Here is a 22,773-nt window from a genome sequence, read left to right on the forward strand (position 1 = left end):
GGTTTAATGTTGAATATCATTATAGAATGTATATACACTCGTACACAACTTTGTTTCTTTTTTATTTTTTCTTTGAGCTACCTGAGAAGAAAAGGAATAATAATAAATGAAACATCTGCAGTTGTATATGGTCAGTTACTCACAGGTCGTAAATATCAAATAAATCAAAATGGAGAAGTCCGTCTAGAGAAACAGTGGTCAAAACAAGTTCTTCCATTTGTTTATCAAACCATTGTCAAAGTAAGTCTCCATCAGTTCTCCATCTTATCTTAATGTACACTGTTGTACACTGTATAAATAAAAGACTAAATCATATTAATATGCAGCAATATATAATTGATATTGTTATTCAATGTAATTTGCAAGATACTATGGTCTTTAAAAGGAGTATAACATGCTCAGACACTCATTCTGGGTATGTCTAGGAAACTTGTCTTTTGTATGTATTTATTTTTATCCTTAAAAAAATCTTGCTTTAAATAAATTAGTAAATTTATTGCTATTGTGTTTCTGATCTTAGATGTTATGAGGGGACCACGTTTTTTAAAAGCATGTAGCGATAACGTAATTTGGAGGAAATAGTGTAGCATACGGAGAAGGCAATAGCACCCCACTCCAGTACTCTTGCCTGGAAAACCCCATGGACGGAGGAGCCTGGTGGGCTGTAGTCCATGGGGTCGCTAAGAGTTGGACACGACTGAGCGATTTCCCTTTCACTTTTCACTCATGCATTGGAGAGGGAAATGGCAACCCACTCCAGTGTTCTTGCCTGGAGAATCCCAGGGACGGGGGAGCCTGGTGGGCTGCCGTCTATGGGGTCGCACAGAGTCAGACACGACTGAAGTGACTTAGCAGCAGCAGCAGCAGTGTAGCATAGTGAGTAAGAGCACCGACTGAGTTTATTTCTTGGCTATATAACCTAAGACAAGATCGCCTCTTTCCATGCTTTAGCTTCCTCATCTATAAAGTGGGTCTAGTAATGGTCTTTGCTAGAGGGTTGTCTTGAGGATGAAATGAGCTAATAAATGTGTGAAGTACCTAGAAGAGTGTCTGGCATATAAGGTGATAAAATTTCATTTCTAATATTGTTATGTAGAAAATCTTTACATTTGACATTTGTGGACCACATAGTCATAATCCCATAGGAAAAAAATCCTGATATGCAATCTATAGAAATTTTGACCATGATGACTCACTTTTATATTTCATTCTACATAGGACATCCGAGCTTTTGACTCCCGTTTCTCCAGTATAAAAACATTGGATGACTTGTTTCCTCCTAGAAGTATGGTCTTTATGCTGGGAACACCCTACTATGGATGCACTGGGGAGGTTAGTTTCTGTTGTTATTACTAATTAAAATTCTTCCTGGTTTCAAGTTAATACAATTATTTAACTTCTCTTCATTTAGGTGTAAAGTAAAAATGTAATACTGAATAGGAAAAATAAGAAAAAATTTATTCATCTAATTTATAAGCACAGTATTTGGCTATATATTTTTAGTGTTAAACACATTGAAATCAGGAGGTGATGGAAAAAGAATTCAGATTCTGATCTCTTTTTTTGTAGGTTTATTTATTGTGGTAGCATGCATGAGGCAGTTCTAAAATTATTTTAGATGTATTATTATTTATTTAAATTATGTAAATTATGATGAATTTATATATGTGTTGATGTTTTGGGGAACTCCACCTCTCACATGAGAAGAGGTACATGCATGTATAGAACAGGAGAATGCAAGAAAGAACTTGTGAGGAAAGATTAAAATTGGAGGTAGTAATGTGAACTCATGATTACTAAAATACCTTAAAAGATTTATAGGTATGTATATAGGCACGTGTGTATATATATCTATGTGTGTATATTTGTAGATGCATAAATGTATATGTCTCAATACAGAAATATATTTTCTGGCTCTATTTGCTTTAAGAATTGGAAGCAAAGAGACCATGGTACCATGTAACATGATGATCTTGATCTCTAACACCATATCCCAATAAAAGGAATGAGGCTTCTCAAAGAAAAGGCTGAATACAGGGCTGGGGCAGAATAAGTTCAAGATGAGCCTAGAACCTCTAGTTGTGCGGGAAAGCAAGGAAGTATTCACAAGATTGATGTGAGCATATCACATAAACACAGGAACCAGGTTGAAGAGCCTCTGACTGGCCAAATGTTTAAGTACTAAATTAATCAAGTAAATGTTAATTATAAATCATTAGGAATGCATGATTCCATAGTGACAAGAAATAGATAAATGAATGGGGAGGGGAAGAGCTTTTGCTTCTAGTATTATTTCAAGGATAATTGTGGAGAGAGTGAGGGAGTTGGAAAACCACTGTTTAACATGCATTGTGATTCAGGTTGGATCAGGCAACTGTCATTGGAAGATAAATCTAAGGGGAGCCTTTGATCCAGGAACAAGATATTTTCATGGTCTTAGAAAATGTCTCCCCATAGGTTGTTAATTTAGTTGCAGGGAAAACAAAAAACTAAAAAACTATCATTGTACAGTTAAGTTGAGCAACATCTTGATTTTATGATTAATATTAATATCATTGAGGGACAGATGAATATTCTGTACCTCCAGACGGGATATCCTACAAAGGACATATTTTCTGTGCACTCTTCTGGCTGAGAATATATAACATTAACCTAATCACAAAAAAGCACTAGAAAAATCCAAATTGTAGAACTTTTTTCTAAAACACAGGGTGGAGAGGGAGGAATGAAATATATTATTTGAAAAGTTAGTATATAAAAGGCACTCTGGGTAAATTCTAGATTAAAGGAGGCTAAAGAGATAATAGCAACAAAATGCAATATCTGATCCTTGCTTGGTCCTGTGGTAGAGAAAAAGAGTTTTCTATAAATATACTCATTTTTAGGTCAACAGACAAAATTGATATACAGGCAGTAAATTAAAGTATTTGTCATAAGTTTATGTACTTAATAACTATACTATGGTAATATAATAAAATATCCTTCTTCTTATTTACCAAAATATTTAGTGGTTACAGATATGTATATAATACACTCTCAGAAATTTCCAGAAAGTAATTATGCACATGTAAATACACACATGGTGAAAGTGTTAGTTGCTTAGTTATGTCCAACTCTGCAACCCATTGGACTGTATGCATCCTGCAGGCTCCTCTGTCCATGGAATTCTCCAGGCAAGAATACTGGAGTGATTTGCCATTCCCGTCTCTAGGGGATCTTCCTGATCCAAGGGTCTCCTGCACTGCAGGCAGATTCCCTACCATGAGCCACCAAGGAAGCCCATATATGATATATATAATATACCCTCAGAAATTTCCAAAAAGTAATTGTGGGCTCCCCAGGGACTCAGCAGTAAAGAATCCTCCTGCCAAGCAGGAGACCTGAGTTCTATTCCTGGATCAGGAAGATCCCCTGGAGAAGGAAATGGCAACCCACTCCAGTATTCTGGCCTTGAAAGTCCCATGAACAGAGGAGCCTGGTTGGGCTATAGTCCTTGGGGTCACAAAAAGTTGGACACAACTTAGTGACTGAGTACGGAATCACACAAATACACATAGAGCACAAACGTTAGTAAGATGCTGATAATAGGTGAATCTGGGTATATGTTCTTTGACTTGTTTTTATTTTTGCAACTTTTTGGTAGTTTGAATTTATTTGCAAATTGAAGTTGTATTTTTTTAATAAAAGACTGGTTAACAACTGGTCAAAGCAAAGTACAGTGACTCAAATTTATAATACAAGCACATTCACTTACAAGTTCCAAGAAAATTTCCACTATCCACCTTGTTTTACTGTATTTCAGAAATAATAAACACTGTTCAAATAAGTAGAAAAATAAGTAAATAAAATGTAATGAAAGAGACTCAAATATATTGATTTTTTTTTCCTCTAAGGTTCAGGATTCAGGGGATGTGATTACAGAAGGCAGAATTCGTGTGGTTTTCAGCATTCCATGTGAACCCAATCTTGATGCTTTAATACAAAACCAGCACGTGAGTATAATAGTCATATTGTTTAATCTAGAATTAACTTGTAAAATGTTAGAAGGATATTTTTGGTACCTCCTTTGAGTCATTGCAAATATTTTATTTAACACTGATTAAATTCTCTCACAGTTGCCTCTAGTATTATTTTAAGATAAGTATGGCATCTGTGCTCAAAACTTCATGCAGATCTTTGGGAGGGAAAAAACAGCTGAAATCCTATTATTAATCTGTAATAGTTGTTATGGGTTATTTTGTTCAAGCTTGTAAGTGGCACATTGATTAGTATACGGGGAATAGATAGGTTTTTTTTAAAGCCTTTCATAATCAAAGCCTGAACTTTTAGTTACAAGTGACAAATGACCTTGCAAAGGTTATGCATCTCTATTCAGCTAAAGATGAACAGTCCCTGGAGAAAATTAGAAACTGCACTTAAGTTCATGGCATTCTTTTATTTTTCCCTTTTAAAATAAGATGATAATCCTGATATCTGTCATTTGTTCATACTGATTGATTAGATAATTAGATAATTAAGTCACTTCAGTCGTGTCAGACTCTGTGCAACCCCATAGATGGCAGCCCACCAGGCTCCCCCATCCCTGGGATTCTCCAGGCAAGAACACTGGAGTGGGTTGCCATTTCCTTCTCCAATGCATGAAAGTGAAAAGTGAAAGAGAAGTCGCTCAGTCGTGTCCGACCCTCAGCGACTTATATTTTATTTTCACTAGTGGTAAAATCTAAAATTTTATTTACTGTGAAATGAATTTAAGGCGTTAGTTATTAGCATACACGTGAGGATGCTAATAGAGAGCAGAGAAGGCCCTAAAATCTTGCCATGGGGTCTCTTTTGGAGAAATAATTTAGAAGTCGTAGTCAGGAAATCAGGAAAGTGAACCTTTAAATGAAGAAACTGGAGCTTTGCTTGGGAGCCAGTGGAGGTAGAAGAGCTTGTGTTGCTTCATCCTTGGCTTTTTCTAGATCTGAAACAGCCTGCCCAGTTCTAAGGGTACAGTGTTGCTAGGTATGCCCTCTCCAATGTATTTTCTTTCTTTAACTTTCACTCAAACCTTCTTTCTCTACTTCTTATTTTACATATACTAGGATATTTGTGGTGATTTAATTTTAACCATACTATAACCCAGTATTTTTCAAAAGGAGTACTAATTATTTTCTGAGTGGATCAACTGTGTTAAAGAGGACTGCCCTGTATGTAGCAGGACAGTTGGCATCCTTGGTCCCTGGACACTAAGTACCTGTAGCCTGTCATTTATTGTTTTCAGATGCTTATTCAAAAAGCAGTACCATCTGTGATAGAGAACTACTGCCTTAATTCTTCCTTTCTATTTTGGAAAGCATTACTTGATTTGTTTGTATTATTTCTAAATCTGATAATGATTTTGATGGAAAAATTGTGTTGCATTCTTTACTAGCATATTAATGTATTGTGATAGTGACATTATGGGGCTTCCCTTGTAGCTCAGTTGGTAAAGAATCTGCCTGCAATGCAGGAGACCCTCGTTTGATTCCTGGGTCGGGAAGATCTGCTGGAGAAGGGAGAGGCTACCCACTCCAGTATTTTGGGGCTTCCCTGGTGGCTCAGCTGGTTAAGAATCCGCCTACAATGCAGGAGACCTGGGTTCAATCCCTGGAGAATTCCAAGGATTGTATAGTCCATGGGGTCACAAAGAGGCGGACATGACTGAGTGACTTTAAAAAAAAAAGTGACTCTGTGTCTCAAGTGCCTATAGACATGATCATTAAAAAAAATAATGGTGGAAAATAATTCCTTACGAATCTCTGGAAATTTTGCTTTACTTTTGATAAACTACCCTTATATTCCCATGAAATAAGAATATAAAATAATTATATGATTTATTAATAAATATAGCATTTATTGTATTTATATATTCATTTATAAGAATATAGTATATGAAATCTATATAAAATAAGTATGTGTCTATTATTGCACACATGATATTAGTAGTATATGATAGCTTACCATCATTGGTACTGAATGTGTGAATAATTTGCCTCCTGGGGTTAAAAATTATATGATCTGATACTTTTTTTTATTTTGACTATCTTCATAGTTTCTTCCCCTAAATACATAAATAAAGGTTACATTTCATTGACTGAATTATATTAACAATGCTATTATGAGCCTCTGCATACTTGTTATTTTCATATGATAACTAATGATTAGGAGAAATAAATATTACATATATCCACATATGAAGGGCACTCAGTTTTGCTCAGTAGCAACTATTTTGATGACATACTCATGTTTTAATTCAACGTTGTAATTATCAAGACCTCATTTTGTCCCACGTACTTTGCCAGGTCCTTCTTAGAATATGAAAAGTAATTTTTTAAAACTAGTTCTCACCTATAGAACTTGCCATTTAGTACTTATAGTAGCATTTATGTCTTGAGACAGTTTCACAAACTGTGTTATTTCCTCCCCCGTTCATCCATCCTTGGGAATCCTGTCCTTTAAGGATAGAAAAGAGCAGAAAAATTCTACGTATAAATCCTCTTTAAAAAAAGTTGGGGATGGGGTGTGGTGGGAAAATAGGTCACTTACTTTTTTAAGAATCTTTTCATTGCCACAATCCAAAATGTTAGTAATGTCTTGATTGTCTCCAGATTTTAAAGGTAAAGATATACTGTTTTAATGCTTTGTGTTTCCATAATTGACTTTTTTGTTTTTATATTTAAAGAAATATTCTATAAAGTACAACCCAGGATATGTGTTGGCCAGTCGCCTTGGAGTGAGTGGATACCTTGTTTCAAGGTTTACAGGAAGTATTTTTATTGGAAGAGGATCTAGGAGAAAGTAAGTTTATGTTAGAGAAATTTACTTAAAGTGGCAGAAAAAATAAATGATAAAAATAAAATGGTTAATATTTCAGTATTTATTTTCTCTTATTGCTTTGAATTTTCCTTAAAAAATACGTATAAATCCTCTGATGGTGATCTTTCATCTAAATGGCACATGCTGTAGGTGGTTGGAAAGACAGTTCTTATTTTTAGCAGCTAACAAATTGAACCTTGAAAAAAGGTATCAGAAGGTGTGTGTGAATCTCATAATATATTTCCCTGAATTATCCTGTTTCATTCTCCTCTCTAATTATATAATCTGTGTATATGCTTTGTTAACTTGGGTTTTGAAGCCTTTCCTCTAGTGTTTCTACTTCTACTACTTTGGAAATAACCGTGATAACTAAAACATAGAAAACTTTTCTAAAAATTGAAAGCAAAGCTTTGTATTCTTTGAACAAAATTTTAAAACTTTTGTGTGTATGTGTGTGTGTGGTTTAAATTCAGCCCTCATGGAGACCATAAAGCAAATGTGGGTTTGAATCTCAAGTTCAACAAAAAAAATGAGGAAGTACCTGGATATACTAAGAAAGTTGGAAACGAATGGATGTATTCATCTGCAGCAGAACAACTTCTTGCAGAGTACTTGGAGAGGTAAGTTCCTATGGCAGGATCCTACTAGGCATCCAAAAACAGGAATGTGATAAGGATTTTGCCTTGCTGATAAGGAAAATGTTTCCTTTAGTAAAACATGATACATATAAATTAATTTAATGTCATGGAGTGTTATAAACTAAAACAGAGTGGGAAATACTGTACTTAAATTATTCACCATGGAAAAAGTTAATGAGAATGGCCCTCCCTTTAATTAAAAATTTATTTTACTTACTGTCATAAATTTTTCACTAGTCTAAATGTCTGTGTCAGTAGTAATAAAATTGATATGTATAAACACAACAACCCTTGGCATAGTGAATTTTCTTAAAACTCCAGCTGGACAGTTGATTTTATCGTAGAATTATTGATTTTTATTACTGAAATAGTCTGAGAAATCAACAGGTCTCAACTCCTCATTGTAAAAGTGAGAAATCTGAGTACCAGGATTTACTGAGTTTATTCAGTGTCAAAGATTTACAGGAAATATCTCTTATTTCTGTTAAATGATTGAATGTTCTCTCCATTGTTTCACTGGTTTCTAACTCTTTCATATTTGAGAATCATTAGTTTCCTAGGGCTGGTTTGCAAAACTACCACAAACTGCATGGCTTAAAATGACAGGAATTTAATGTCTCAACAGTTCTGGAGACCAGAGTCCAAAATCAAGGTGTTGGTAGGGCCATACCTCCCCTGGAGGTGCTAGGGAAGGAACTGTCCATGCCTCCCTCCTAGCTTCTTGTAGCCTCATAAGTTTTGTTCCTTAGCCTATAGATGTATTATCCCAGTCCTCCGTCCTCACATGGTTTTTCTCCCTATGTGTCTTAATATCATCTTTTTCTTTTAATTTTATTGGAGTATAGTTGATTTACAGCATTGTCTTTCATGTATACAACAAAGTGATTCAGTTATATTAAAACATACATATATTCATTCTTTTTTACATTCTTTTCCCTTACAGGTTATCACAGAATATTGAATAGTGTTCCTTGTGCTATGTAATATGTCCTTGTTGGTTATGCATGCGTGCTGAGTCACTTGAGTTGTGTCCAACTCTATGCGACCCTATGAACTGTAGCCCGCCAGGCTCCTCTGTCCTTGTTGGTTATCTATCTTATATATGGTAGTGTATGTGTGTTCATCCCAAGCTCCTGATTTATTCTTGTCCCCCACATTTCCTCTTTGGTAATCATAAGTTTGTGTTTGAAAGTCTGTTTGTCTTTTGTACATTTGTATAATGTACAAATACATAAGTTCATTTGTCTCATTTTTTTTTAAATTAGGTTCCACATATGAGTGATATCATATTATATTTGTCTTCCTCTGTCTGATTTCACTTAGTATGATAATCTAGGTCAATTCATGTTGCTGTAAGTGGCATTATTTCACACCTTTTTATGGCTGAGTAATATTCCATTGAATATATGTATACATCTTCTTTATCCATTCTTCTGCCGATGGACATTTCCATTGCTTCCATGTCTTGGCTATTGTAAATAAGAGTGCTGTGGTGAACATTGGGGTGCATTTATCTTTTTGGATTATGTTTTTCTTAAGATACTGGCCCAGGAGTGAGATTGCTGGATCAGATAGTAATTCTATTTTTAGTCTTTCATGGAACCTCCATACTGTTCACCATAGTGGTTGTATCAGTTTATATTCCCACCAACAGTGTAGAAGGGGGACCCCTTTCTGCACACTTTCTCTAGCACTATTGAACATATTTTCATGTACCTTTTGGCCATCTGTGTTTCTACTTTGGAGAAATGTATATATTTCTCATAGATCTGCCCATATTTTATTGAGTTGTTTATTTTTCTAACATAGAGCTATGTGAACTTTTTGTGTATTTTAGAGATTAATCCTTTGTCAGTCTGTTTGCAAATATTTTCTCCCATTCTGTGGGTTATCTTTTTGTTTTGTTTATGGTTTCCTTTGCTGCATATCCAGGACTTCCCTGGTGGCTCAGACGGTAAAGCATCTGTCTACAATCCAGGAGACCTGGGTTCCATCCCTGGGTTGGGAAGATTCCCTGGAGAAGGAAATGGGAGTCCACTCCAGTACTACTGCCTGGAAAATCCCATGGACAGAGGAGCCTGGTAGGCTACAGTCCATGGGGTTGCAAAGAGTCGGACACGACTGAGCGACTTCACTTTCACTTGCTGCATATCATCTTTCCTTTGTTTGTGTCTACCTCTTTGTGCAAATTTCCCCTTTTATAAGGACATTGGTTATATTGGATTAGGGCTTATCCTAATGACAGGAAGCAACAGTTAGAACTGGACATGGAACAACAGACTGGTTCCAAATAGGAAAAGGAGTACATCAAGCCTGTATATTGTCACCCTGCTTATTTAACTTATATGCAGAGTACATCATGAGAAACGCTGGGCTAGAAGAAGCACAAACTGGAATCAAGATTGCCAGGAGAAATATCAATGACCTCAGATATGCAGATGACACCACCCTTATGGCAGAAAGTGAAGAGGAACTAAAAAGCCTCTTGATGAAAGTGAAGGAGGAGAGTGAAAAAGTTGGCTTAAAGCTCAACATTCAGAAAACGATCTGGTCCCATCTCACTTCTTGGGAAATAGATGGGGAAACAGTGGAAACAGTGTCAGACTTTATTTTTGGGGGCTCCAAAATCACTGCAGATGGTGACTGCAGCCATGAAATTAAAAGACGCTTACTCCTTGGAAGGAAAGTTATGACCAACCTAGACAGCATATTCGAAAGCAGAGCCATTACTTTGCCAACAAAGGTCCGTCTAGTCAGGGCTATGGTTTTTCCAGTGGTCATGCATGGATGTGAGAGTTGGACTGTGAAGAAAGCTGAGTGCCGAAGAATTGATGCTTTTGAACTGTGGTGTTGGAGAAGACTCTTAAGAGTCCCTTGGACTGCAAGGAGATCCAACCAGTCCATTCTAAAGGAGATCAGTCCTGGGTGTTCTTTGGAAGGACTGATGCTGAAGCTGAAACTCCAATACTTTGGCCACCTCATGCGAAGAGTTGACTCATTGGAAAAGACTCTGATGCTGGGAGAGATTGGGGGCAGGAGGAGAAGGGGACGACCCAGGATGGGATGGCTGGATGGCATCACCGACTCGATGGACCTGAGTTTGAGTGAATTCCGGGAGTTGGTGATGGACAGGGAGGCCTGGCGTGCTGCGATTCGTGTGGTCGCAAAGAGTCGGACATGACTGAGCGACTGAACTGAACTGAACTGAACTGAATGACATTTAGTTTGATTACTTTTTTTAGAACCCTATTTCATGTATTCAGTATCCTGTGATAAACCATAATGGAAATGAATATAAAAAAAGAACGTATGTATGTTTATAACTAAGTCACTTTGCAGCAGAGATTGGTACAACATTGTAAATCTTCAATTTTTAAAAAAGCATAAAAAAATAGAGAACAGATTTGTGATTGCCAAGGGGGAGGAGGGAGAGAGAGCGATGGATTGGGCATTTGGGGTTGGTAGATGCAAACTATTACATTTAGAATGGGTAAACAACAAGGTCCTAATAGCACAGGGAACTATATTCCTATCCTGTGATAAACCATAATGGAAAAGAATATACAAAATAATGTGTGTGTGTGTGTATATATATATATATATTTATTTATAACTGAATCTTTTTGCTGTATAGCAGAGACTGGTACAACATTGTAAATCAACTATACTTCAGTTTTTTTAAAAAAGACATTTTTTAAAAAACCTATTTTACAGTAAAGTCACATTCTGAGGTACTAGGAGTTGAAACTTTTATTTGAGAGGGATGGAGGGGATACATTTCAACCCCAAATTACCATCTGAAAATTTAGATTATTTCTTCTATTTACCTCCATATTTCTTTTAAAATGCCATATTTAGCCTGCTTTTTCTTGACTTTTCAACTTGATATATGCAGGTAGCTTCCTGAGAAAGCTTGCATGTCTGGACATTTCTTCAAACCTCCCTGATGCTTCACTGATAGCTCACCTTGGTCTCGAGTCCTAGATTGGATATTCTCTTCGTTAAGAATTTGAAAAGCACTGCTTCATTCTCTTGTTTCTTTTGCTGTCAAGAAGTCTTGTGCCATTCTGATTCTGAATCTTTATGGATGATCTGTTTTCATTTTCTGAAAACTTTCTAGAATATTCCATTACCAAAGCTGTTTAATAATGCGATGGTGTGTCATTTTTCTTTCATTTTGCTGTTCAGCCCTTTCATACTTGAAACTGATGCCCTTCCATTCCAAGAAACTTTTTCGTATTATTTCTTTGATAATTTCTTTGTCACCATTTTGTGGTTTTCTTTCCAAGATTCCTTTTGATAGATATTAGACCTACAGGATTAATTCTCCTAATTTTCTTATCTCTTCCTATCCATTTTCTATATTGTTATACTCCTATTCTACTCTGTGGGAGATTTCTTCACCTTTAACTGATACCATTTTTTATTTTTCTTTAACCATTTTTAATTTCTAAAAGAGTGTCCTCATTCTCTGACATTCCTTATTTATAGCATCTTTTTCTTGTAATAAATGAAATATCTTTTATTATCTAATGATAGCAATCTAGATTTTCTTCTGTTCTCAATATTTTCTGTTTTCTACAGATTGTTTTTCTTTTTTTTCTTTTCTGTTTGATTTGATCTCTCATGTTAAAGTGTTTTCAGATTTGGGGTGGGGGGGAGGGTGATGTTTTTTTGTTTCGAGGCTTTCTTTTTTTTTCCTTTTGGCCTGGTAGTTCTTCAGTGTCTTACCATATTTTAGTGTGCAGTATTAAAAAACTGATTGGAAATTGAATGTGCTTCAATAAGGCTTGTCCAGTGGGATTGGGCTATTTTGGCAGAGCATCTCCAAATATCATTACCTATATGTATATCTTTTCTGTTGGGCTGAGTAGTTTTCCCAGAAATGTGTTCTCCAGTGTTTTGCTTGGAGGACAGATGTGGAGAACAAGACAAACTTCAAGTGTTCTGGAAATTAACCAGAGGAATGGGGTCTCATTACATAGTGGATTCTGTAATACACCCCCAGATGCCTCTTCAAGACTGAAAATCTATTCGCTGCGCAGCAGGAATGCTGCTGTCTCTCAGCCCTGAGCAGTAAGACCTCTGTAGAAATTGCCTGGCAGAAGAGAACTGCCTTCTACAGTTACATGATAGCCTCATGTCCAGTACCTCATCAACAAGGAGATATGTTTAAAAAAATAAATAACAGCAGAAGAGACACAGATGTATAGAATAGTCTTTTCAACTCTGTGAGAGAGGGAGAGGGTGGGATGATTTGGGAGAATGGCGTTGAAACATGTATAATATCATATAAGAAATGAATCGCCAGTCTAGGTTCGATGCAGGATACAGGATGCTTGGGGCTGGTGCACTGGGATGACCCAGAGGGATGGTATGGGGAGGGAGGTGGGAGGGGGGTTCAGGATGGGGAACACATGTACACCGTGGCAGATTTATACTTTACAATACATACTTTACTGTACTTTACAATACAATATTGTAAAGCAATTAGCATCCAATTAAAATAAATAAATTTAAATTTAAAATAAATAAATAAAGTGATATAAAGCCTCAGCCAACCTGATTGTCCCAGTTCAGAATAAGTCTGGGGAGCCACCCTGGTTTGAGATCTCTATGCTGCTGGCCAAGGAGTTCATTAAGAATGAACCATAGCCCAACTTCTACATGTGCCCGGTTCTGCTTCCTTCCCTTCCACAGGTGTTGTTTTCACAGACCACATAATAAACTTGCTCCATGTTTATCTCCATCTCAGGGAGTGCTTCTTAAAGGTGTTATACTTCCTAGCCTGCTTCCTACTGGCATGTATAGTGTTTATACTCTCACTGATGCCCTGTTTTCAGTAGAGCACCTAGCCTCTCCTCCTCATGCCCCTTGCATCCAGTTTCCTGTGTCTGGAATACACAAGGCTTGAGCAGCCCCTGTTCAACTTCTCCGTAAATAAACTACAGGATTTACACTGAGGTAGAGGTGACTGCCTAACTGTTTATTAGACAAAATTTTCAACTAAAAGCCTCATAAACCTCACCCCATAGTGTGGCACTAAAACATACAGAGGTCGTATCTCCTGAGCTTTTGCAGACTTCCACAGTTGGCATCAGCTTGCTTCTTGTTTCTCTGGCAGCTTAGGGTACAGCTTATTCCCATCTGTCAAATCATTTCACACTTCTCTATTCAGTTTTCAGTTTCTAAGGTTTTGTTAACTCACATATGCTATCAGATTCTCTGCTTCTTTGTTTATCTGTCTTCTAGGTCTATGCCCTTTTTTATCCTTTACTATTCTTTTCGTGGGCTGGGAAAGGAACAAAAATAAGCGCATATATTCTGTCTGGTATATATATTTAGAAGTATTGCTACACTGTTAGGAGAGCAATGGAATTTTGAAGAATATCAGAAGAAACTTTTAATGGATTTTCATTCGTTCTGTTGTGAAGTGCTCTAGCTTTATTGTGAATCTGTACATATTATTTTATATATTTATCACCTGTCATTGTAGTCCAAGAAGGATAGAATCAGTGACTGAAGTTTATAAGTATTGTAATAGTTTATTATATTTATGAATTGTCGTTTCTCCATCATCTTTTTATGAGGGCCTGGGAATACTTTGAATCTTTCAGTCTCTATCCCTTATGTGTGTCTAGTAATCAGTTCTTAATATATTTACTATATCCCCTTAAGACCCAGAATTATTTGATCAGAAGTTTTTATGAAATTCGCCATGTGTATTTTTAAAAGCAGTGTTGTCATTTGTTTCTTTGGCTAGAGCTCCAGAGCTATTCAGTTACATAGCCAAAAATAGCCAAGAGGATGTGTTCTATGAAGATGACATTTGGCCTGGAGAAAATGAGAATGGGTAAGCAAAAGTTACGAGATTCACCACCTCAGAGCTCAACTTCGTGGTTCCACTGTTAAGTAGTAGTTAGTTTCTCAAGAATTTATATTACTTTTTTGGGGGAAGATTTTGCATTGTTTTGTTCTTGCTTTAAGATCTTAAAATGATTTTTTTCTTTCATTTGTACCAGTAAAGTACTTTTAAACTAATTTTTGTGTTTTTTTTTAATTACTGAGAAGTAACATGTCCATATTTACATTTAGCCCCAATTAAGTAGAGTGATTAGTTAAATATTTTATATCATTTATAATTCACAGCCTTCAGAAAGTTTATATCAAGCTTTTTATATAAGTCCTCAGAAAGTTTTAATTAATGTGAAAAAATTATTGTTTTTAATATAGTGCTGAGAAAGTTCAAGAAATTATTACTTGGCTAAAAGGGCATCCTGTCAGTACTTTGTCTCGGTCTTCTTGTGATTTGCAAATTCTGGATGCAGCTATTGTTGAGAAAATTGAAGAAGAAATTGAAAAGTGCAAGGTATGATTTTCAATAATGAAGATTACTGATGAGATTTGAAGCTAAATGAACTATTTGTTATCCTATAAATAATTTGTTTCAGTCAAATAAAACATATTTAGTGATTCTAAATTATATCAAATTATTCTATAATTTTAATAAGTATTCCAGCCTTTTCTAGTGTCCATCAAGTTTGTCTACATAAATATAAATGTATGTCAATATAAGAAAGCCCATAGCGTTTAAATTATTATGTCCTTGTAGTGTTTCTGAGGGCTTCCCTGATATCTCAGTTTGTAAAGAATCTGCCTGCAATGCAGGAGATCCCAGTTCGATTCCTGGGTCAAGAAGATCACTGGAGAAGGGATAGGCCACTTACTCCAGTATTCTTGGGCTTCCCTTGTGGCTCAGCTGGTAAAGAATCTGCCTGCAACGCGGGAGACCTGGGTTCCATCTCTTTATTGGAAAGATCCCCTGGAGAAGGGAAAGGCTACCCACTCTAGTATTCTGGCCTGGAGAATTCCATGGACTGTTTCTGATTTTAAGAATTAATATTTTATGAGTCTAGTCAATAAAAAGTTTGTGATTGAGAAGTAAGGTTAATTCTCAGCTCTTTCCTATTCTAAGTTCTTTAAAGATACAGTTCATTTTTATTTTAATTATCTATTCTTTGGCTGCACTGGGTCTCTGCTGTTGTGCATGGGCTTTCTCTGGTTACTGCGAGTGGGGGCTACTCCTGGTTGCAGTGCACGGGCTTCTCATTGTGGTGGCTTCTCTTGTTGTGGAGCATAGGCTCTAGGTGCTTGGCTTCAGTAGTTGCAGCACTTAAGCTCAGTATTCATGGAACATAATGCCTAGCTCCACAGCCTGTGGGGTCATCCTGAACCAGGGACTGAACCCATGTTCTCATCATTGGCAGGTGGATTCCTGTCCACTGTGCCACCAGGGAAGTTCCCATCTTTTTATAGAACATAAAAATTACATTTATTTCACTTTTACAGAATCGCTCCTAAAATATACTTTCCCATTGATAGACTCATTCAATGTGTATTTTTGAAAGTCCACTTAAACTATCCGTTTTTTATGTCTTGATTTTAAAAACTAATAACCTTCTGTGTAGGCATAACTGTTTTTATCTATTTTGATTCTCTGTCTTAATGCAATAGAAAATGGGTTGTGTTCCTTTTCTAAGCTTACAATTTTATTTTTCACACATTTGCCTTTTTATTAAAATAATGTTGCTTTGCTCACACAGCGCTGTGTTGTTTGAACTAATAGAGTAAGTTAAGAACTGGGTCTCAAGCCCTGGTCCCCCATCCCTCTTTCAATACTCAAAACCTTAGGCAAGATAGTTAACCTTTCCATGCCTGCATTTCCTGACTGGTAAAATAAGAATAAATTAGTACCATCTCATATAGTCCTCAAAAAAAAAATTAACTGTGTTAATACATATAAACTCCTTCTAATAATGCCTGGCTATTACTGATGCTTAATAATACTTAGCTGTTATTTTTGAATTATTTTGTCATGTGCTGAAGAGCTGTGAATACAGCCTGAAAAATCACCACTAGATGACTCTTATGAAAAAAATGTAAGGCTAGAATCCAAGAGTTTGATATTTTGAAAGGTTAATGATATTCAGTTGAAGATAGAAAACCTGCATTTCTTTTTAATAATTGTCTTTCAATGTAGAGTTATTTGTCCAGCATTACTTTTGAAGTGAGTTTTCCACTTAACAAAAGTTTATAACTTTTAAGTCCCCAAATTTTAGCTGAACCCACTTGAATGCAGAGTTGTAAAATGTTTTACATATTCTCCCCTTACTTTGCAAACTGATGATACACATGCAAAGTTGTAGTCTGTCATTTTGATGATAGCATTTAAAAAATGTGTGTACATATAGATAAAACAGGATTTTTTTTTTAAACTTGTTAGTGAGTCAAAGCTGAGCAGTTATGAGTGATTTTTTTTTTTATCCCTTTTTGGTTTTATAGTGTTATTAGGTAAAGAAGGAGAAAAACTAAAAAATGAACATAACATTCTGAATATAATTTAAACTTTTCTTTTTAATGCAGGGTCATGATTAAAGGTATCCATAGTTTTTCTTATTGGGTAGTGGTTCCCAAACTCAGCTAATTATCAAAATTATTGGAGAAGTATTTTTAAAAACACACATTCTGGATTCCACCTTCAGTTCAGTACTTGTTAAACTTTATATCCAAATGAATCACTCGAGGATCTTGTTAAAATACAGATTCTGATTCAGTAGCTCCCAGATGAGCAGCTCTTGATGTTCTGCATTTCTAACAAGCTTCCAAGCGGTCACACTTTGAGTAGTTATTCCCTATAACTTTTTATTCAGTAGCTATGGATTGGGGCCTATAGTGAAAATGCCCTTGTTTGTTAATTTGCCTCATAATCAGATTTGAGTGCCATATTTTCTAATCAGTACTATAATTTTATTGATAGTAATAATGCCTAGGGATGTGTGAAGCATATGGGTTGTATTTTCATATGCAATCTTCCAGGCACAATTCTTTTAAACTACTTTAAATCTCTTCTCATATCTTTCTTTCTTGCTGTTTTTCATAGGCGCCAGTTGTACTTTATTAGTACTTCTGGTCTGCCTTGGGTTGAAAACTTGTCAGTAAGACCGTCATTTTTTCTTATTAAAATTTTTTCTGTATGTCTTATATGTCAACAAAAAAGTTTTACTTTAAAAAGATTCAAGAATTAATTTATTCATCCTTGCTTGCATCTAAAGAAAGTCATATAGTCTTAAAATTACTCATTTCTTTTGGCTTTTTAAAATTTAGACATGTGCAAATATGAGATAATTTTTTATTTTAATATTTTAAAAATATTTTTTAAATTTTCTTTCCTCAGCAAAGAAAGAATAATAAGAAAGTTCGAGTGACAGTGAAGCCCCATTTACTATACAGAGTAAGTTTCCTGTCAGAGAATTCAAAGTTGTTGTTTTGCTTTGAAAGTACAGAAGGAACAAAATATTTTCAGTATATTAGTAGAAAAAATTTTAAATGAGAGTTGATAATTATATTTACATCTTTCTTTTCAGCCTTTGGAACAGCAACATGGGGTTATTCCTGATAGGGATGCAGAATTTCGTCTCTTTGACCGTGTTGTAAATGTGAGAGAGAACTTTTCCGTTCCAGTTGGCCTTCGGGGCACCATCATAGGAATTAAAGGGGGTAATAACTCAATACTTAATATGTCTCCATCTACATTTATACTGTATGTCTTATATATATATATATATATATATATATATATATATATATAGTATGTCGTATATACAAGCAGAAAGCAACTGTAAATCAGGAAAAACACTAAATTCTTTTATGTTTTAGTTAATTTTTTTCCAGCTTTAGTTTTCAGAGGAAATTCTCCTTTTCCATCTGTGTAATCATCTGGGAAGTGATTAAAAGATGTGAAAGTTGGAGAAAGACTGCTGAAACTTTGGTAGCTTATGTGTAACACATTAAAATTATCTAAAAGCTTAGTGAGAATACATATATGTGTTTTCATGAAACTAAGACAAACATTTTGTTGGGTTTCATCTAACCGTGTCCAGGGCTTTGCCTTAATTGTCCTTGTAATCACTTGATTTCTACAGAGAAATAAACAAACATGATGTATGAGCTTATTTACAGTTAAGAGATTTACATGTTAATTTGAGTTTTATGAATACAACTAGATTGTGTATATAAAACAAATCTATCAATCCATTGTGCAACAATGTACATATAGTTAACACTATAGTACTGTACACTTAAAAATGGTTACAACGATAAATTTTATGCTGTGTTTTTTACCGAAAAAAAAAAAAAGGAAAAATGAGTATGGAAAGAAAAGATAAGAATTAGCTAAGAATCTAAAAATTCTTCAAAGGGATGCCTGGAGTGAGAAGCTTTGCAATATAGATTCTAAAACTAGTCAACCCAACACAAAGGAGCACGTCGGGTACCTAGAGGCTAGGGCACCGGCAGCACTGATCCTCCATATCCCAGGCACTCAGTCTTGGTCTCACTGTCCAGAAAGATGGAAGAGCAGACAGGCCATGAGCCCAGGAGAACTGCTTATTTATTGGCAACAGTGTGCTGGGCGCTTTTACATTTAACCCTCCCGTCCACCTGAGAAGTAGTTATTATTTCTTTTTTATTATAATTTTATTTATTTTTGGCTGTGCTGGGTCTTTGTTACTATGTGGGCTTTTCTCTAGTTGTGGCAAGTGGGGGGCTGCTCTCTGGTTGTGGTGCATGGGCTTCTCACTGAGGTGGCTTTCCTTGTTGTGGGGCTCTAGGTGCTTGGGCTTCAGTAGTTGCAGCACATGGGCTCAGTAGCTGTGGCTCTCCAGCTGTAGAGCACAGGCTCAATAGTTGTGCGGAGCCTAGTTGCTCTGAGGCATGTGGGATCTTCCTGGATCAGGGATCAAACCCATGTCTTCTGCATTGGCAGGCGAATTCTTCACCAGTGAGCCACTAGGGAAGTCTGATATTGTGTCATCCAAGAGTTTAAGTGACTTGCCCGAGTTTACACAAATAAGTGACAGAGCTGGGATTTGAACTCCTTCCCCTGATTCTTTTCTAACTTTGAGTGGTGGTTCTCCATATTTTGCACATCTTCTTGGGGTCTACCTCTAAAACAGAATTTTCTTCTCTGATTCGTCTTTGAATTTTTTGGATGTGTTTTTTGGTGCTTAAAACGAAGACAAGAAAGTCAAGTAGGTTAACAAACCCAGGCTAAGCATGGTAAGGGTCACATGCATGTCATGAAGCAACCCTCCTGCTGCTGTCTTCCCGGCCTCACATATTGGCAGTTCAAATTCTGAGCTTAGTGGAGTCTACTCTGATTAGGTTGTCCTGAAAAGGCCTTAGTAATGATAACAGAAGTTTCCTTTCTTCTGACAACCCCAGTCAGTAATAGTGACCGTTGGAATTTTGTCCAGAGAAGAATTTTAAAGCTGTATCTACACTGAGTGGAAAAAGTATTGTCATTTATTAAACATATATCCCATGGACATGGAATGTAAAGAGGAATATTTGTCTTACTGCCTTAACCTGATGCCTCATCTCCATAGAAATCTCCACTAAAGGGGTGAACAATCCTTTGGTCAATAATCTTTTCAGTAAGTGGCTCCTCCCTCAGACAAGAAAAGGAACCTAAAAAGTGTATCTTAAACCTTCACAGAAGAGGCTCTTGCCTCTCATTGAGCCCCACTTTCTTGGGTTTAGATTTTAGGTAAAAGTGTCAGATGAAAGATACAGCTGCCGGGAGAGAATTAGTAAGCTCTGCAGGCCTGCTTCCCATTGGACAATGAAAGGCTGAGAATGAGGGAAATATCCCCCCAGCACCTACCCTGGGTTAACATAGTATCAGATATGGTATTAGTCAGGGTTCTCCAGAGAAACAGAACCAAGGGAATGGAAAGGGTGGGGGTAGAGGTGGGAAGAGAGAAAGATTCCGTTGTGAAGTTATGTGACAGACTCTCTGATTAATTTGGTCTTAGAATTCAAATGTTATGATAGCTAATGATTTCACTTTACCTTGGAACTTTGGTAAATTTAAACTTTCCCATCATCCTCTCTGCCACATTTATTCATCTCTGCTCCTCTTTAAGGTTTATTGTACCATAGTCTTTCTCTCATGTCTCATGTCTCAATCCTGACATCCATTATCTACCAAGTCATCTCCTGCCAGAACCTTGGAGTCGTCTTTGCCATCCCCAGTCTTTTTATCTATACAGGTCACAAACTCCTGCCAGTTCTATCTAGTAATATATCCTTTCTCTCCATTCTCTTTCCCTCATTACTACCATGTCTTCAAATCTCCGTTTCCTATGTCTAACTGTAAAACCTTCTAAACTACAAATTCCAGAGTTATCTCTTTTATTAACTCTCTTTTTGTGAATAATTTCCAACATATAAAAAACAGATAAAAATATAATTAATTCTCACAGCATCTAATTTAAAATAGTATTATTTTTCTTTAAGTTATTACAAGTAAGGGAATCTGTGAGCTTATCTTCTTTTCATTTGCATCTGTATTGATAGTTGGAATGCTTCTAATACTCCAAAAACTCGCATTCCACTTTTTTAATTATATGATTTTTCAATCTCTCTTTTTTAAACAGCTAATAGAGAAGCTGATGTACTATTTGAAGTATTATTTGATGAAGAATTTCCTGGCGGCTTAACAATAAGGTTTGTATTTCCAGATGATAATTACACTTCGTAAATATGTCCATAGGGCCAATGGCTTTACATTACTTGCTTTTTTGTCCACAATTTCAGTTCCTAGTACATATGAGACTCATACTTGTTACTAGGGTTGTAACAGTGAATAAGACAGACATGGTTTCTACCTTCACAGAGCTTTCACTTTAGTAAGGGATATAACTAACTTACTAAAAATAATTTTTTAATTAAAATGTGACAAGTGCTGGGAAGAAGTATTAATAGTTCAGGTGTCTATAATAGTGTGTGATCTGTTCTGAGCATTCTAGAAAGGCTTTCTTGAAGTGATGTTTAAAATGGGACATGAAGACTAAATACTGAAAGAGTAGTAATAGGTGGTTAGAAAAACAGAATAGCATATGCAGCAGAGGATATTTTCACTCATTTAAAAGACTAGAAGAATGCAGGTGTGTCAGCCTCAGCAACTATATAAGATTAGAGTAAGGGAAAAGAACAAGAACCACACTGTGCAGGAACTGGTAACCTGCTTTCAGGACATGCTAAGGATTGTGGTATCTTGGTCTTTATCCTTCAAGCAGTGTGAAGCTATCAAAATCAGAGATGTGACATGAGCAGGTTGCATTTTTTTAATGGTTAAATAACTTGAGGAATAGAAACATTCTTTGAATTGAGAGACATGGTCACTCTTTGTCATTTGTTTTAGTGAAATTATAGACACTCAGGCTAGGATGGAATGGTTTGAGAAGTGAACAGCCAGTGGAGTAAAGGAGACAAGAAATAGCTAACCCTTGAGAAGTTTGACCTTGAAGGGGAGAAAAGATAACTGGCAGTTAGGATAACTGGCAAAGGAGAAAATGAAAGTTATACCCATTTGAATGCAAAGTTCCAAAGAATAGCAAGGAGAGATAAGAAAGACTTCCTTGGTGATCAGTGCAAAGAAATAGAGGAAAACAATAGAATGGGAAAGACTAGAGATCTCGTCAAGAAAATCAGAGATACCAAGGGAAATTTCATGCAAAGTTGGGCTCAATAAAGGACAGAAATGGTACAGACCTAACAGAAGCAGAAGATATTTAGAAGAGGTGGCAAATACGACCCAGCAATCCCACTTCTGGGCATACACACTGAGCAAACCAGAATTGAAAGAGACACGGGTACTCCAGTGTTCATCACAGCACTGTTTACAATAGCCAGGACATGGAAGCAGCCTAGATGTCCATCGGCAGACGAATGGATAAGAAAGCTGTGGTACATATACACAATGGAATGTTACTCAGCCATTAAAAAGAATGCATTTGAATCAGTCCTAATGAGGTGGATGAAACTGGAGCCTATTATACAGAGTGAAGTAAGTCAGAAAGAAAAACACCAACATAATACGCTGCTGCTAAGTCGCTTCAGCTGTGTCCGACTCTGTGCTACCCCATAGATGGCAGCCCACCAGGCTCCCCTGTCCCTGGGATTCTCCAGGCAAGAACACTGGAGAACATAATATACTAATGCATATATATGGAATTTAGAAAGATGGTAATGATGACACTATATGCGAGACAGCAAAAGAGACACAGATGTAAAGAACAGTCTTTTAGACTGTGGGAGAAGGTGAAGGCAGGATGATTAGTGAGGGTAGCGTTGAAATGTGTATATTATCATATGTGAAGTGGATTGCCGGTCCAGGTTTTGATGCATGAGACAGGGTGCTCAGGGCTGGTGCACTGGGATGACCCTGGGGGAT

General features: G+C 36.3%; 1 protein-coding gene across 6 annotated transcripts in view; it reads left to right on the forward strand.

The window, feature by feature from the left end:
• The window catches only part of XRN1 (5'-3' exoribonuclease 1), a 116,167-nt gene that overhangs the window by 57,839 nt on the left and 35,555 nt on the right, over positions 1-22,773 (forward strand). For 3 of the 6 annotated variants that reach the window (XM_069563442.1, XM_069563458.1, XM_069563450.1), the window contains exons 21-30: positions 78-240; positions 1,219-1,332; positions 3,894-3,992; positions 6,704-6,819; positions 7,311-7,457; positions 14,239-14,328; positions 14,709-14,844; positions 17,710-17,766; positions 17,900-18,032; positions 20,975-21,044. In XM_069563442.1, the coding sequence (XP_069419543.1) occupies positions 78-240; positions 1,219-1,332; positions 3,894-3,992; positions 6,704-6,819; positions 7,311-7,457; positions 14,239-14,328; positions 14,709-14,844; positions 17,710-17,766; positions 17,900-18,032; positions 20,975-21,044 (1,125 nt within the window). Of the gene's footprint in view, positions 1-77; positions 241-1,218; positions 1,333-3,893; positions 3,993-6,703; positions 6,820-7,310; positions 7,458-14,238; positions 14,329-14,708; positions 14,845-17,709; positions 17,767-17,899; positions 18,033-20,974; positions 21,045-22,773 lie in introns of those variants that run through there. The other 3 variants (XR_011251239.1, XR_011251236.1, XR_011251238.1) reach the window with 2 other exon arrangements.

This window comes from Ovis canadensis, chromosome 1, assembly GCF_042477335.2.
Source record: "Ovis canadensis isolate MfBH-ARS-UI-01 breed Bighorn chromosome 1, ARS-UI_OviCan_v2, whole genome shotgun sequence".
NCBI lineage: Eukaryota > Metazoa > Chordata > Mammalia > Artiodactyla > Bovidae > Ovis > Ovis canadensis.